The sequence below is a fragment of the Pollachius pollachius genome (assembly GCF_949987615.1).
Source record: "Pollachius pollachius genome assembly, chromosome: 2".
Taxonomy (NCBI): domain Eukaryota; kingdom Metazoa; phylum Chordata; class Actinopteri; order Gadiformes; family Gadidae; genus Pollachius; species Pollachius pollachius.
In genome coordinates this window covers 51,122,240-51,140,103 of record NC_136935.1, presented here as the reverse complement: position 1 = coordinate 51,140,103, position 17,864 = coordinate 51,122,240, and the positions used below count along the sequence as shown (strand labels likewise).

The window sequence follows — 17,864 nt, the reverse complement described above, 5'->3', positions numbered from 1 at the left end:
GAGAGAGAGACACACACACACACACACACACACACACACACACACACACACACACACACACACACACACACACACACACACACACACACACACACACACACACACACACACACAGAGACACACACACATACAGAGACACACAGAGAGAGAGACACACAGAAACACATGCAGAGACAAAGACACGCACACAGTCGCACACACAGACACAAACGTAGACTCACACACAGAGACATACACAGAGGCCCAATTACCAGTATAAGCTTGGAAAATGGAAAATGTTATCAACGAAAGCAAAGCTTTTAAGTAACGCAATTCCCGATGACGGTCGGTTCATCAGTTAATCCGGTTTAACACACGTTGTTCCCGGTGTAATTGCATTACAACGTGATTACACTGCACAGCCATTCTAGTTTATATTTTGGGGTTGTTCCCCCTTTAGTTGTGTACTGACTCCCTGATCCGTGTTCTCTCTCAGCCGCGGGCGGTGTACTGCAAAGACGTGTTGGACATCGAGCAGTTCTCCACGGTGAAAGGCGTCAACATTGACCCCACCGACGATGACTTCTACCACAAGTTTGTGACAGGGAGTGTCTCCATCCCCTGGCAGAACGAGGTACTGCTGGCCGGGGCCAGATGACGTCATCCGTTACACAAGTATCTCAAGTTACAGTGCGATGACTTCATGGTTTATTTACTTATGGAAATGAAGATTGATCGCAAATTAGCACTAAAATACACGTTTAAACAGTTGTGCTATGTGGTGGATTTAAAGGCCTGCAATCCCAGTAATGTTTAAGATTACATTTACAGTAACATTTAGGGCATTTAGCAGATGCTTTTATCCAGAGTGACTTACAATAAGTTAATGTACTGTTAGTACAGTAAGGATTTTCATAGAGCCAAGTGCCAAGCACTAACAATCGCTAGGTTAACCCATTCCCCGTATACAACAGAGATAGCTAGGTTAAGATGCTATAGCTGCTAAGTACTATAACTAAGTACGACATACAATAAGTGCGTACATTAAGTGCCAGGACGTACAACATACAATAAGTGCGTACATTAAGTGCCAGGACGTACAAAAGTACAATAAGTAGGAGGGGTGGGAGGGGATGGCTATTCAGGGTATAGGTGAACTCTGAACTGCCGTCTCCTGCCGTATCCCTCTGATCCCTCTGTCCCTCTGTCCCCACGTCCCCCTCTCCTGGGCGTAGATGATCGAGATGGAGTGCTTCAAGGAGATCAACGTGTACGAGACGGACGGGACGCTGTGCTCCGACCTGGACGTGAACCGCCCCAACCCGCCACCAAAGAGAGGCTTCTTCTACCGCCTTTTCAGAAGACAGGCAAGTGCCAGCACTCCCGCTGCGTCTGTCCGAGGGGGTGGGGGCTGAGGTACCTCCTTCCTTCCTTCCTTCCTTCCTTCCTTCCTTCATTCCCTTTTTTCCTTGCTTCCTTCCTCTTCAAGGCCTCCTCTCCAGTAACCTCGAAGCGAGGCCGTTCGCAGCCTTTCTGTGATTAATGATCTTCTGTTTACGTTAGTCGGATTCGGAACATTAGAAATGGACATTCTTGGGCGTCGCCTCTGTTCCCGTAGTCCTGGGAATGTTTGAAGGACATCATTTTTCTTTTCCATTTCCATTCGTTCCCAGTAGCAAAGTAGGTTCGGGTCAGGGCTCTCTAGTCTCGATCTCTTCTCTGTCATTCTTCAGAGTTTCACAATTGTCTTGGTTTTCTTTCCTTCACTCTAAGGTTTGTTGAGGTCTTTGGCAGATGTCGTGGGACTGCTATCGATTAGACTTACCGTGATGGCAGATGACCACTAACATAACCCAGATCTATTACTTATTCAAACTAACCTTATTAGTTAGGCCTTATCACGTCAGGTACAAAGAACATTTACATTCAGGGCGTTTAGCAGATGCTTTTATCCAAAGCGACTTACAATAATTACATTTGTCAGAAGAAAGAGAAACAACAATATGTCGCTGTCGGTACAGTGAGGATGTTCATAGAACCATGTGCCAAGCACTAACCATCATTATGTTAACCCATTCCCCGTATACACCAAAGATAGCGAGGATAAGATACTATTTTAAGTACTATTTTTAACTGCAAGAACAAACTGATCTGTGTTCAGAAAGCTTCAGCCTTATCAACTCTTGGTGGTTAATCTGTATGTTCAGAAACACGATAACCTCACCCCATTTCCTTTTAGTATAAAAAGAAATACTAGTTCACAATTAAAAATAATGCTCAATGAATGTGACTGTCCTACATTGAGAATACACTTTGCTGTCTCACTAACTACTAACTAAACTAACTACCAGCATTCAAATGTGCTTCAAACATTACCAGTGGCGTTCGATTAAATATACGGAGGATGTGTATGTTAACTCAAACCACTTTCATGTACTGATAATGCTGCAGCGCACCGCAAGTGGTTCATGTGTTGCTGGCTGTTGTGTTGTTAACTTTCCTTTAATTGATAGCTTGGCATAGTTTTCGGCATTTGGCAAAGCGGAAGTGTCCATAAAGTGTCCCTCTCACCTTTCCGTAGGTGTGCTTTAAGAGCAGTTACAGTGAAGACGAGCACGAGGAGCCCTCGCGCCTTTAAACCACTCCCTCCCTCCTTGCCTCCTCCCTCCTCGCCACCTCGCGTCCTCCCTCCTCGCCACCTCGCCACCGACCTCCACCACCGACTCCGACCGAGGGCAAATCTTAGGAACTCAGTGAATGTTGACCTGTATTTATGAGCTGTATTAAAATTGTATTATAACTAAAAAGAAAAAAGTATGAGTTTAAAGATTTTGTACATTTGTACTTGAATTTATGTCTAGATGTATATTTTCACTAAAGGTTGTATTGTACAAAAAGCCATAAAAGTACCACTTGAATGCATACATAACATTTTTTTTTTTTTTTTTGGAATGAGTTTGGAAAAATGTGTGTTAAGGAGTTTTTTTAAGAAGCACAGAACCAGGAGTTTTTTTTATTTTATTTCTCAATGTAGCATTAGGCCTTTTGTTTTCTATGTGCTGTACGTTTGTTATCGTTGATTTGGCAAAATGTGACGTGTTGTTAGTACATCAAGTTCACCGACTCACTTAAGCCCTTAGCCTCTACGCCCCTCCCAGCGCTCTTCAGTAGATCTCTTTAACACATGGATTGGAGCGATCCTGTGGTGACAAATCTAATCAGAGGCGGCCATGTTGTCGCCGTGCTGCTTAAACCTATCCATTTGTTTCCCAGATTCACACCTCGTCCAACTTCTTAGGTGGAAGGATTCAAGTGGTTGATTTGGAATCATGCGCCATGATAATTCATGCCCTGCAGCTCTGGTTGTAATGATGAACTGGTATGTACTGTATGGATGGCTACTATTGGTATTAGGCTGCTATGTGGATACTAGCGTTAGCAAACATCGCTCTCCTCTAGGTGCCTAGAGAAAAGCGCTTCTAGCAGAGACAGCATGCATCTCTTGTCTGACAATCTCTTAGTCAACAGGTGCAACACACTAAATTATCGTCACCGTTTAGTCAATCAGTTTAAGTTGCATGTCATGGAACTGGATTTCGTTTCTGGTCTAGGGTCCAAACCCTATTAGATTCTGGATTCTTCCGGAAATAATGTTACAATATTGACGTAAGACAATGCTGTTCTTTTATAAATCTTTAGCTCAGTTTTATTTTCCACTTTTGTTTTTATCATTCTTATTGAATGATTACAGATCCATATGGGCTCGGCTTAAAAATAGCTTTCAAAACAAACACACTTTCAAAGAGCCTTGAGTTGCCTGCATTATTTAACACTTTTTGATATAGAGTGGCGAAGTCACGGCCCTTCCGGTAGAGCCAATGGGACCTATGAGATCGAAAAATATGAATGGGTTTCAATGGAGAGAAACTAATTATCTTCTGGTCCCAGTCTTTATATGCCCCGGATTACCCATATGTTTGTGGATTTAAATTATCATTTTTCATGCAAAGAAAACTCCACATTTTCGTGAAGAAGTTTGATAATGTTAGGTTTTTTCCAAGGGGAGGATAAAAGCATCGAAAGAGGTGAAAACCATTATAAATTTCAGTTATGCCGATGGGGAGATTGTCGGTCTTGTCCGCGCCAGTCGCAGGGAGCGTGACGGCACATACGAGACATGTAGTCTTACTCATTGTGTTTCTCTACAGCCTTTAACTGTACAATCGCACGATAAACGGTCAAACTCTTGACATGAAAAATTATCACTTAAATCCACAAACAACATATGTGTAATCCGGGGCATATAAAGACCGGGACCAGAAGATAATTACTTTCTCTCCATTGAAACCCATTCATATCGACCTCATAGGTCCCATGGGCTCTACCGGAAGGGGTGTGACCTCGCCACTCTGTAGGTGCTGTTTACCTGTTGATCATAGATTACGTGATGCTTGTCATGCTAGAAGACCCCGCTCCATGTCATTGATCGGCTATATCTGATCATTCTAGAGGAATAGCTGGGCTGAGAAAAGAGAATTCTCACCATTTACTACTTCACCCAGCTCTTGTATGTTGCTCTTCCATAGGAAAGACTTAACAACTGATTGCATGTTCTTAGACGGGCCAGGGAAGGGAAATTAGCTTTCGACACCTGCCTATATACCTATGTACAGGAAATCTTAACAACTCGCATAATCCCATTTTGTGCACTTTTAAATACACATGGAACATTCTTCAAAAATCAGCTGGTTTATGGACGAGCTGATTTTATGACATCCTGGATTGTATCAGGATTTATTATGATTAGCAAATGTATGTGCCCTTTGTAGTTCAGAAACACGTTAGCTATTTTGAAATTGAATTTTTCTTGAGACAAACCTATTTTACCCCCTCCTTTGTTTTAATGCTGTGAATATCTGAACTAGACTCATTAGCTTTGTGTGCATTTATAATACTGTAACTATATACAACTTTTGTAACATTTGCCTAATTATTTAAATGCAACCTGACCCCAATACTAAAAAAACAAGTTTGCCAACCCCATTGCAATTTCATCCATCAGGGTTTTAACGGCCCACAAAGTGTTGATTCTCTGCATCATGTGAACACTGTTATCCTACAATCACCATCGATGAATGCATTAACCCAAGCAACTCAGACTCGTTGCACATGACATGGAAACCTTGGGAGGCAAGCAAGGTTTTATGAGTAGAAAACAAAGTGCCACCTTCTTCTATATTGACGATTTGCGATGTACAGCTGAAGACTCGTAGGGTTGGTTTGGCGAGTTCACAAGCTTTGTCTCAACCAGCACATTCCGTAACCAGATCAGGAAGAACACAAATGCATTAGTCCTCAATGGTTTGTCCTCACTTGAGTTTTCCGAGTATCTTTGTTTTTTTTTTATTTCATTTTTTGTTGTTCTCAGGCACATTTCAGAGCCAACTTCTCTGGCAAATGTAGATGTATGCCTTTAATAGGTCTTCGCCTCAAAAAAACTTATAAAAATACATCTTTCTAACATTTAACCTATACGCTTTCACAACCAGGAGAGAAAAAAAGAATATTTTCCATCCAAATAGCAGTAAAGAAATGTTTTAGTTTTATTGCACTATGGTGTGTATTGACAATGACTATAGGTTGTGTCTTTTAACCTGTTGCCAACGATACCAAAAGCATCATTTATACTTTTTCCTTTCTCACTCTGATGAACTTAATGCAGAAAGACTGACGCCTTTTTATTGTACGTGCCAACGACCAACGTTTCGTTCCGACCCCGCCCTCCTCATTCGACTGGGTTCTCTCTCATCTACTCTGAGTTCTCCAGAGTATCAAAGGAACTTTGAAAAGCTGAACAGTTTTGAATGTCCACACTAAGTGCATTGCAATGCCTGTTTTAAAAAAAAAAAAAGAGAAAAAGACCTATGTTTTTATAACTCAAAGCATGTATTGGTTTGTAATACTACAGGTTCCTTGTACATACAATTGATCTTCTAGTGCCAACATACCACACTGGTATCTAAAGGACGACTTTATAGCTAGCAGGGTGGCCCGCAGAACCGGACCCTGTCAGAGTAGAGTCTGACGTCTGACGCCCCCCCCCCCCCCCCCCTTCACTTTACTCCAGATCTGGCGATGTCTGATTCCCAAACGTGGTTAACACTCGGAGTAACGGGAAACTTGTGTTTTGCTGGAGGAACGTCAGAGGTTGCCTTGTAAAGTGAGGTCTAGTTCTGGGCGGACGTGATGCTGTGCGTTGGTGGGACGTTTCCCCGCGTCCAGAGACGTCACATCGAGGGACGTCCAGGGAGGGGGGGACGACATCAGATGTTATTCACACAAAAGGGTCTCTCCTTAGTTTCTTCTTCTTTTTGTAATTGTACAGTCATATTGTTCAACCACTGCAGTCATTGTAATTCTTGTACAAGTTGTATCACTGGTTGTTGTACCATATCTGACATTTGTAATTAATTATGAAATAATACACTGCCGTTTGTATAAAATATACATAGGTCCCCTGGTTTATTTGTGTCGTGTTTACCTTTTGATGTTTTTGTGGTGCGAGGGCACATTTCAGAGCCAACTTCTCTTGTAAATGTAGATCTATGCTTTGATAGGTATAAATACATTTTTCTAACATTTAACCTATATGAGCTTTCACAACAAGAGAGAAAAAAATATATTTTTATGTTTACATTTGATGTGTTTGTGGTTGTAGGGTTAGGGAACTATGATAGTCACACATTTGGTATGTTTTAAAAGGACTGGGTTCAATGCCGAATGTCTGCAGACATTATATATTGATTTTTGAACTACCTCTGTTATAAACAACTCATAGGATAGGATCACATTTTGTTAACCGCAAGGACATTCTGGTGTCTCAGCATAGAATGACAAGTCAAACAAGTATATTTAGGATGAGGGAACTTAAATAATATAAATTTCTTAGCTTAATACTCACCTATATATAGGCTACAATGCATATTATACAATAAAAATTATAAAAGGCTAAACCAATCCAAATCCTGTTGACATAATGAGGGCAGTAAGCGCAGTTACCGCAGTGGACCACATGAGCACTGAAGTCAAATGTGTTTGCTATTCGTTTACTTTGTCCGCCTGCCTTCAAGTAAGTAATTGAATCCAGTCAATCCCTGAATCTAGAGAATGTAGATGTATATGCTTTAGCAAAAATAGCAAAAATGCTTTTATGAGTTAATTAAAGCACCTTTCTAGCTTGATTCAAATCTAATAAGGACCTAAATCCTTAAACAACTGTCCATGGCTAAAACCATGAAGTAAAAATTACTGTTAGTTATTATATGTAAATGCAAATAAGCCAAAGGTTTTATTATGACCCTATGGATTTGAGTAAACCCGTGACCGGCCCCTCCTCCACCCACGACACGTTCATTGGCCTCCTCTTGCGTCAATCACAGTCAAACGGTCGCTGATTGGCCAAGCGCCATCGCGTCTGCTCCACTCGCTGCGAAGCTGTCACAAGTCCACTTCCTTGTAGGATTTGTCAGGGCAGCAGCGAACCTCAAATATGCCTTTCATCACAATGCATCCCATTCATTAATGGACGACCTCGTGAAGGAATAGCAAACCCAACTGACCGAGGAGAAGGCGGAGAGGAGGTGCTTAGAGGAGGTGGAGGAGCACTGCGTCCGGCCGCGCCGCCTCGCCTCCCCGTGGCGTCGGTGTTCTGACCAAAATGGCCACCATGGAGAAACTAATGAAGGCCTTCGAGTCCCTGAAGTCGTTCCAGCAGCAGCAGGGTCCCCCCACGGTGGAGGAGCTGGTGCAGAAGCAGTAAGTGATCACCTGGAGGAGGAGGAGGAGAAGCCAAACGCATCCCGGCAGCATCTCTGCAGCCCTGCAGACCCTGGGTCTGTCTGGCTGATGCTGGCTCTGATGCTGCTGCTCACTGGGCTGCTGGCCGTGCTGGAAGGATGCACTCGATTGTTTTGACGCTTGAGCCTGAGACGTCGTATCTGGTCTGCGGTTCGAACAGGGGGCGAGGTGTTTGACGGATGGGTAGATCTGCCGGCTCAGCGGTGTGGTGTGTGTGGTGGTCGGCCCCCCTTGCTGCGGACTCAGTGGTGTTGTTGTAGCAGCGATGGCACCTGCCAAGGGCCACAACACACAACACAGGACCTGTTTATGTCCAGGTTCTGCTCATGAGATAGAATCACTTCGTAAACCTGGACATATGTGGTGCATATCTACCATAGCGCACTAGTTTCACGCATGCTTGCGACCCTGCGAATCGCAAACCAGATTTGTGTGCCTGGTGACAGCTGCGCTCTATTGTCTGTTGTTGACATGATGCACATTGTTCCTTCTCGTCCGTTTCCACCTCACTGGAAATGGGAACTGAGAGGGCTGGGTGTAACGGTTGTAGGTAAATGCACCTCAAAAGTGCACGAATGTTTTTGCAATCTGTTGGTATCATTTTGTCCGTTTTCGGCTGTTTATTTTTATGTTCCCCGATCCCCCTCTCTCTAATGTTGTTGCTTCTCCGCCCCCCCAGGAAAAAGGAGCAGGCTGCCACTAAGAAGGACCGCGTCACACATTGCTTGACGATATGCGAGAATATTGTAGCCCAGTCTCTAAGGTACGACCTGCCTCACTTACTAATAACTACTAACCAAATAACTACCAGCGTTCAAATGGGTTTCAAACGTGACCAGTGGTGTTCGATTAAATACACTGAGGGTGTTTGTTTCACATGTTTACTCAAACCCCTTTCATACTGATAGTTCTACTACTAATGGTTCATGTGTTGCTGACTTGTTGTTAAAAATAGTACTTAGTTGTGTAGCTTCTTATCCTGGCTATCTCTGTTGTATACATGGAATGGGTTAACCTATTGATTGTTACTGTACCGACAGTGACACTTTGTTTCTCTTTCTTCTGACAAATTGTAAGTCGCTTTGGATAAAAGCGTCTCCTAAATGTAAATGTAATTGTCCTTTTATTGGTAGTGGGGCATTTTTTTTATTTTGATCAAGGAATAATTGTATAATATCTTGCCTGTATAATGCAGACATTATTTACGTGTTGTGTTAAGTGCAGTGTATTCAGATGTAGATCAGAGTTTTAGACGTGAGGAGGGGTCCGTGTGCGTACTATGACCGCTCACTGTCTGGACTTTGTCTCTGGGATCAGGACTTCTCCGGAGTTCCAGAAGCTGCTTGGCATCGCCATGGAGATGTTCCTCCTCTGCAGCGACGACAGCGAATCGGACGTCAGGATGGTGGCTGACGAGTGCCTGAACAAGATCATAAAGGTGAGCGGCGCACCACTCTGCCACCATCACGTCTGTATCACGTTCAGATGAGATGTAAATACTATACAGTGTGTCCATTTTGCATTGAATTATGGCCAAACTGACTTTGATCATGACCATTGATCAGGGATCAAGTTCTCTTGGGCTTTATGTAATCACCAGTAGAGGGAGCTAAGCTAAATGCAACATCTCTAATGAGGAGGGAAGCTATCTATTTCTATCTATAACTTGAAAGTAATAATACATTCTATAGTTGTGGGTTTTTCAAACGAATGACTTCATGGTTCATTGGCACGTGGTTCTATGAACATCCTTACGTTATCAACAGCGACATATTGTTGTTTCACTTTCTTCTGACAAATGTACTTATTGTAAGTCCCTTTGGGTAAAAGCGTCTGACAAACGCCCTGAATGTAAACATAAATGTAAATGCGGTGAAGAGGTTTTATCTGCTGCTCTTTCCTCAGGCTCTGATGGACTCCAACCTGCCAAGACTCCAGCTGGAGCTGTACAAAGAGATTAAGAAGGTAGAAAACTCCTAAATAATTTGGTTAATTCAATTTCTTAAATTCAGAAAATATTAACTATAATTATTAGCCGTGGCATGTGGCTCAGGAGGTAGAGCGGGTTGGTTGGTAACCTGAAGGTTGCTAGTTCAATCCCCGGCTCCTCCTAGCGTAGAGTGTCGAGGTGTCCCTGAGCGAGACGCCTCACCCTGACTGCTCCCGACCAGCTGGCTGTCGCCCTGCGGGGTTGACTCCGCCGTCGGTGTGTGAATGTGTGCGTGAATGGGTGAATGTGAGGCAGTATTGTAAAGCGCTTGGAGTGGCCACTGGTTAGAAAAGTGAGTTTACCATATACCGGTTCGACAACACACTGATATGTGATGGTGATGTGTGCAGAACGGGGCCTCGCGGAGCCTGAGGGCCGCTCTCTGGAGGTTCGCTGAGCTTGCCCACCTCATCAGGCCACAGAAGTGCAGGTATGGACACACACACGAAGCCCCCGGCTCCTGTAGAGCGGAGTAGAGACTAGAGCTGTTCCGACACCAGTATCGGAAATTCCTCAGATCCTGCCTAAAGTGCAGCATCGGGTATCGGCGAGTGCGCAAGTCTACGTGCCGATCCGATGCCATCACATCACTAGCTCACTTACTACAGAGAGAATTAAACACTCCGGTGTTATGCTGCGTTCGTTAACGGTCGGAGGTGGAAAGTCGGAATGGGAAACGCGCCATCTCCGACATAAGTGCGTTCGAGCTACCAAGTCGTAAAAACATGGATGCATGGACGCACAACGACGAGAATACAAATGTATTATTATAATTATAGATTATAAATGTAAATGAAAAAATCTTTTGTAGTCAGTAAGTGAACCGACGTTACATCGCTGTCATCATAAGGGAACCCTTCAATAAGAACAAGTGCTATCAATAAATACAACGCCAGACGCTGTATCGGTATACACTCGGTACCGGCCGACGCTTCAGTTCAGGATTCAGAATCGGGAAGGAAAAAACGTTATTGGAGCATCTCTAGCCGAGACAAAAGGTCCCTCCCACTGCTTCACGCGTCCACCCGCTGTCCTCTGATTGGCCGCCCGCTGTCCTCTGATTGGCCGTCCCCAGGCCCTACCTGGTGAACCTGCTGCCCTGTCTGACCCGGATCGCCAAGCGCCAGGAGGAGACGGTGCAGGAGACCCTCGCCGCCGCCATGCCCAAGGTCATGGCCGCGCTCGGACAGTTTGCCAACGACGGGGAGATCAAGGTAACAGGCGCGGGGCGGACGGAGCTACACGCAACGCTGTGGTGGCGGGTCGAAGGTCAAAGTCCCCTCGCCTGATTGCAATGAGGCCCTGTGGAAATGAGCGTTTATCTTTTGGTTGATATTGTATGTCATACGTCCTGGCACTTAAAAATAGTACTTAGCATTGTGTAGCACCTTATCCTAGCTATCTGTGTTGTCTACGGGGAATGGGTTAACCTAGTGATGGTTAGTGCTTGGTTCTATGAACATCCTTACTGTACCGACAGCGATATATTGTTGTTTCTCTTTCTTTTGACAAATGTACTCATTGTGAGTCGCTTTGGATAAAAGCGTCTGCTGAATGCCCGGAATGTAAATGGTCAATATTAGCGAATAAAGAGAGTATTTAGGGATCAACAGATGCAATATCACCTCACCCTGTAACGGCACTTGTTTCCACTTTGATCAAACCCCTTGTGGTTGGTGTCCGTGTTCCAGGTGCTGCTGAAGTCGTTTGTGGCCAACCTGAAGGTCAGCTCTCCCACCATCAGACGCACGGCCGCTAGTTCAGCCGTTAGCTTGTGTCAGCAGTCCAGACGGCCCAGCTACTTCTACACCTGGCTGCTCAACGTGCTGCTGGGTAAGACACCTGCACACACACATATTCACTCCCTCAGTCACCCGCACAGTCTCACAGTCTCACAGTCTCACAGTCTCACAGTCTCACAGTCGCACAGTCGCACAGTCGCACAGTCGCACAGTCGCACAGTCGCACAGTCGCACAGTCGCACAGTCTCACAGTCGCACAGTCTCACAGTGTAACAGTCATACAGTCGTACAGTCGTGCAGTCGCACAGTCATACAGTCGCACAGTCATACAGTCATACAGTCATACAGTCATACAGTCATACAGTCATGCTGTCTCTCAGTCTCACAGTCTCACAGTCATACAGTCATACAGTCATACAGTCATACAGTCATACAGTCTCACAGTCGCACACTTGCACACACACGCTCACAAACTAATACACTCACTGATTGAAAAACGATCCCACAGTCAGCAGCTTCCAACACCTTGTTTAACATAGAAAAAGATGTGGTGCAGGATTTTTGTTTATCTCAACACGGTTACTAGTTAATCTTCTCGAAGACCTGTGTGGCTACTGCACACGCACGTACGCACGCACGCGGACCTATTAAAGAAAGGACAGCGGACTAAAACATGGCCGCCCATTCATTCCTATGCAAACTGCTCAATGGCGCAGGGCAACATCAAGGAGAGATTTGCTTCCGCATCATGGAGGTCTCAAGCCACGCCCTCGTGCATGACGAGCCGGACGCAGAAACACTCCCGTTAACTAGCATTGTTAGCATTGTAGCATCATCAGCGAGAGGTCTGAGCGAGCACAGTCGCATTGTTTACCGACCATGGAAGTGGAGTTAATAACCCCCCCCGATGATTCTCTATATGTCATCTTTAAATTACACTCCTCCCGCCATCTGGACAACAATTGTTACTTAACAATTATTATCCCGGGCCGAAACAACATTTGTCTCACTACGACTCCGTCCGGCTGCCCACCCCACAAAATACATCAATAAAATAAAGCGCTCGAGGTGGCGTTCTGAAAAGAGAGCCGAGCACTGGTGGATTGCGGAAGCATGCACTGTTCCTGGGGGCTTGGCGCACGCACGCACGCACGCACGCACGCACGCACGCACGCACGCACGCACAGAGGGTCTGACGCGCCTTCTCTCTCTCCCCCCCCCCCCCCCCCCCTCCCCCGAGCAGGCCTGCTGGTGCCGGTGGACGAGGAACATCCCAGCCACCTGATCCTGGGCGTGCTGCTGACCCTGCGCTACCTGCTGCCTCTGCTGCAGCAGAACACCAACGGGCCCAGCCTGAAGGGCAGCTTCGGCGTGATGAGGAAGGAGGTGGACGTGCAGCCCGCGCCGGAGCAGCTGCTGCAGGTACACTCCGGCGGCCGGCGGCGCCCTCGTGCCGCGGGTCGTTCCTGCCTACGGCGGGTCGCCCTTCGTGAGTCCCCCGCTCCCTCCCGCCCCTCCCTTCCTATCTCTGCCGCGGGGACGTGGTGCGTTCCCGTGCCCTGTGATTGACGGGATGGATGGATCCCCCTTGACCAATCGGGGGTTGGGATCCCGTGATTGGTCAGACGGGAGCCGGGGCTGACCTTCCCGTAACAGCCACGGTCGCAGCGCAGCACGCTCACTGATGATGGACGGCCTTTCTGCTTTGAATTGAAACCAAATTCTAGCACTTTAGATAGATAGATGGATAGATACATCGCCACAGAACCTTATGAGTGAAAGTGAACGTCCCTGATCCAACACTTGATCTAAAATACTCCAAATCATCACGTTATATTTAGCTCTGTATTGGATATACTAGTATATTTTAAAATATATAATAGTACTTGGCATTGTGTTGCACAGGGGTCCGCAACCTTTCCAACATGCAGTGCCAGTTTGACATTTTCTCATTAATGAGTGTGCTTTAAGCAACAATATATAAAAAATTAAGCTGAATTATGACACAGCGACCACAAACATTTCCAGAAGACCTGGAATTGTACTATTTCCATATAGTCCACAATCATGCATCAACATTTTAAATGCTTTTTGGGTCGTTATATTTGCAACATGGGCTTACAAATTATAATTACATATCAGAAACATTCAGAAACTCAGTCAAAAACATATCTGCACTGTGAGAAATGTAAAAAACAAGACTATATGAGAATGCTGGAACCATCCACATCAATATCTTTAAGACATGTACTGCTTTGCAAAACCATGTGAAGGCGATGCATACAGGCCACTTGCAACAATATTTTAAATATTTTCTTCTCTATTACTCACAACATAGGTTTAAAAACTATTAATTGATCCCATTTCAGAACACTGCTTTCTGTTACTGTTTTAAACATATTTGCACTGGGAGGAAATGCCCAAACAGAATAAAGTTGTAAAAAAATGGTAGCAATGATTATGCTGCCGCATTGTGCTGTGAATTCTTTTAAAGGGGACATATCATACCACCAGGTGTGAGTGTGATTAGCCATTACAAGCCGTTTTCAAAATGTGCAGCATTGTGACATCACAGGTGGGCGTGTCCATCTAGATGTGTGACGGATAGATGGACACGCCCACCTGTGATGTCACAGTGCTGCACATTTTCAAACCTGCTTGTAATGGCTCATCACACTCACACCTGGTGGTATGATATATCCCCTTTAATAATAATAATAAAAAAATAAAAAAAACTTTTTTTTTAAAAAAAAGAAAAATTCAAGTGTGCCAATGATTATGCTGCCCGTGCCGCTGGTGGCACGCGTGCCTAGGGTTGCCGACCCCTGGTGTAGCCCCTTACCCTCGCTATCTCTGTTGTATACGGGGAACTGGTTGACCTAGTGGTTGTTAGTGTTTGGCACGTGGTTCTATGAACATCCTCACTGGACCCACAGCGACAGCTTGTTGTTTCTCTTTCTTCTGACAGATGCACTTACTGTGAGTCTCTCTGTGTGAAAGCGTCTGCTGAACGCCTAACGGTTAATGTGCGTCCCCTCCCCCCCAGGTGTACGAGCTGACCCTCCACTACACGCAGCACCGCGACCACAACGTGGTCACGGCCGCTCTGGAGCTGCTGCAGCAGATGTTCCGGACTCCGCCCCCAGAGCTGCTGCACGTGCTCATCACGGCCGGCAGCATCCCGCACGTCGGCGTGTTCCGTCACGACGCCGAGGGCCGCGCCCGCTCCGGCAGCATTGGGGAGTTCATCGGTAAACACGGTGGCGTCGGACGTTGGGGTGGGGGGGTGGCTCAGCCGATTGGCACGGCAGGGGTTGGGGGGGTGGGGAGGAGAGAGGGGGAGGGTTGGCGATGGGGTCGTTCAGTGAGTCCTCAGGCCCTTTATCGGACGGGTTTATTTAAGGGAGTTTAGATGATGGGGTCTCGGTGAGAACCAGCAGCTTTCAGGTGCCGACAGCCGATGGTACGTCACACACACATGTCCGGCCCGGCCGTCACTCAAACATTAACCCAAACATGGCTGATGTCTGTCCATGTTTAGCGCAGTTTAGATCATGGGGTCACGTCGGGACCCATCAGCTGACAAGTTTGGGTGACGTCTGTACCGTCAGATGGTACAGTCGTGTGTGTACCATGTTTGGGTACCATGTGAAAACCCCAAACATGTCCGGTACAGACATCACCCCAAACATGTCCGGTACAGACGGCTGATGCTACGGTCCTCACACAAACATATCCGCTCAGACGTCACACAAACCAAAACATGTCCGGTACATGTTTGGGTGACGTTTGTGTTACGTTCGTATCATCAGCTTTCTGTACGGATGTTATGGGCATCACCCAAACATTTCCGCTACGGACGCCTAATGGTACGGACGACACCAAACAGGGATGAAGTCTTCCTTTGGGCCGTTTGGCCATCTTGGATTTTCTGCAGAATTTTATAACGCAGATAATACGTATTTCCACACGGTAAGCATTCCAAAAAGGCCATTTACTAAAACAATCTGAAGCCTTAAGTGATTAGCTTGCTGCTGAATCGTAGCTCCGTAATAACTAATCCATACTGTGCTACGGTGTTTGTCCACTAAGCTCTTTAATGAGTGCCTGCACTCGCTGCTAAGGTTTCTGCATCTCGGCTCTCTGCTTTCCAACCCATCCCTCTATCGATCTTAACACGGTGGATTCTTTTTTGGGTCAGAAAGCGGCTGGAGCTTTTAGTTTCCTCTCTTCCTTCACTGCCTCTCTTCTCTCTTTTCCTCTCCTGCTCACTGCCTCCTAACACACCAGCCGGGGAGGGGCGGCCTGCAGTCCCCTCGTCCCCAGGAAGCAGAAAGGTGATTGGTCCACGTTGGTGTGTGTGTGTGTGTGTGTGTGTGTGTGTCTCTGTCTGGGTCTGGGCGTGTGTCTGTCTGGGTGTGGGTGTGTCTCTGTCTCCGTCTGTGGGTGTGTGTCTGTCTCTGTCTGAGGGTGTGTGGGTGTGTGTGTGTCTCAGTCTGTGGGTGTGTGTGTGTCTCTCTTTGGGTTTCATATTTGTGGGTGTGCGTGTCTGTGTCTAGCTGTGTGTATGACATTTGGTCTGTTATAATCAGAGCACATCTCTTCAATATAACCTAAGTAAACCCTACGTGCCTCTAGTTTTCTCCCTGATTCTCTCTACTCTTCTTCTTACTCCTGCTCTACTAACCCTAACCTGTGAGCTTTGGGCTCCTGTGGGCCCTGTGTGTCAGCGGTGTGTGTGTGTCTGCTGCTCGGTCCAGTGAACAGCTGCTCTTGGTTTCAGGTAAGATGCTGTCCGGGGAGGAGGACGGGCTAGAGGACGACCCCGAGAGAGCGGACCTCCCCTCTGGCTCCTTCACAGGTGAGAGAGAGAGAGAGAGAGAGAGAGAGAGAGAGAGAGAGAGAGAGAGAGAGAGAGAGAGAGAGAGAGAGAGAGAGAGAGAGAGAGAGAGAGAGAGAGAGAGAGAGAGAGAGAGAGAGAGAGAGAGAGAGAGAGAGAGAGAGAGAGAGAGAGAGAGAGAGAGAGAGAGAGAGAGAGAGAGAGAGAGCTCCACAGGTGTATCCTGGTGTTTTACTGAAGCCTCACCAACGATAGTGACTCTGTCACATAATGACCTGTTAACAAATACGGCCTGAAGAATCCAGACAAACGAACAGGCAGACACATGTGCACAACCACTGACAGACAGACATGCATACAGAACCACAGACAGACAGACAAACACAACCGTCCACACACACAGAGTGACGCGCAATGAAAGCACTGCCGCTCAGCTCAGCCGAGAGCCGTATGAAGCAGCTCGTAGTGGCTCAGGGGGTCTTCCTCTGCGTGTAGTTCTCCATTCAGGTGAGCGGCAGCGCTTACATGGACATCAGTCCCTGTGGCGCTGTGATTGGCCGACAGGTTGTTGCCCTCGTGTGGGGAGTAGCGTCCTCCGTCCTGCCTGGCTCTGTCTCCTGACGCCCTCCCCCCCCTCCCCTCTGTCCTCCCCAGCGGCGGTGGTAGGGGCCGACAGCGTGCCGGTCGCCCAGGCGGACATCATCACGGAGCAGCCGCGCTCCTCCCAGCACAGCCTGCAGCCGGGCGACTCGGTGGACCTCAGCGCCGCCGAGCAGGGGGGCGGGGGGGGGGGAACCTCCCCCTCGGGGACCCCCGAGTCCCCCAGCGGCCCCGACGAGGACATGCTCAGCCGCAGCTCCAGCGGGGGGGCCAACGTCACCCCGGAGACGGCGGACTACACCACGCCCGAGAACGCCACGCCCGAGGGGGGGCCCCTGGGGGTCGCCGGGGGGGCGGCGCCCGGCGACCGCTCGCTGGCGCCCAGCGACTCGTCCCAGACGACTACGGAGGGGCCCGACTCGGCCGTCACGCCCTCGGACGTCGCGGAGCTGGTCAGTGGAACCTCCGCCGTGTGTGTGTGTGTGTGTGTGTGTGTGTGTGTGTGTGTGTGTGTGTGTGTCTGTATTGGGTTGTGTGTGTGTGTGTGTGTGTGTGTGTGTGTGTGTCTGTATTGGGTTGTGTGTGTGTGTGTGTGTGTGTGTGTGTCTGTATTGGGTTGTGCGTGTGTGTGTGTGTGTGTCTGTATTGGGTTGTGTGTGTGTGTGTGTGTGTGTGTGTGTCTGTATTGGGTTGTGTGTGTGTGTGTGTGTGTCTGTATTGGGTTGTGTGTGTGGGTGTGTGTGTGTGTCTGTATTGGGTTGTGTGTGTGTGTGTTTGTCAGTACTGGGGTGTGTCTGTCTGTACTGGAGTGTGTGTCTGTCTGTACTGGGGTGTATGTTTGTGTGTCTAATGGGGT

At 47.1% G+C, this 17,864-nt stretch overlaps 2 protein-coding genes across 2 annotated transcripts in view; both read left to right on the top strand.

Annotated features, from left to right (window-relative positions):
* grk4 (G protein-coupled receptor kinase 4) overlaps nt 1-6,486 on the top strand; it is a 46,484-nt gene extending 39,998 nt beyond the window's left edge. Inside the window, exons 14-16 of the mRNA XM_079729175.1 lie at nt 476-613; nt 1,215-1,346; nt 2,561-6,486. Of these exons, the coding sequence (XP_079585301.1) occupies nt 476-613; nt 1,215-1,346; nt 2,561-2,617 (327 nt within the window). The 3' untranslated portion in view covers nt 2,618-6,486. The remainder of the gene's footprint in view (nt 1-475; nt 614-1,214; nt 1,347-2,560) is intronic.
* A 1,007-nt stretch (nt 6,487-7,493) lies between these two features.
* htt (huntingtin) overlaps nt 7,494-17,864 on the top strand; it is a 37,956-nt gene continuing 27,585 nt past the window's right edge. The window contains 11 exon segments of the mRNA XM_079730397.1: nt 7,494-7,794; nt 8,516-8,599; nt 9,154-9,274; nt 9,742-9,801; nt 10,177-10,256; nt 10,902-11,040; nt 11,518-11,659; nt 12,812-12,990; nt 14,615-14,819; nt 16,352-16,429; nt 17,063-17,460. Coding sequence (XP_079586523.1) covers nt 7,697-7,794; nt 8,516-8,599; nt 9,154-9,274; nt 9,742-9,801; nt 10,177-10,256; nt 10,902-11,040; nt 11,518-11,659; nt 12,812-12,990; nt 14,615-14,819; nt 16,352-16,429; nt 17,063-17,460 — 1,584 coding nt within the window. The 5' untranslated portion in view covers nt 7,494-7,696.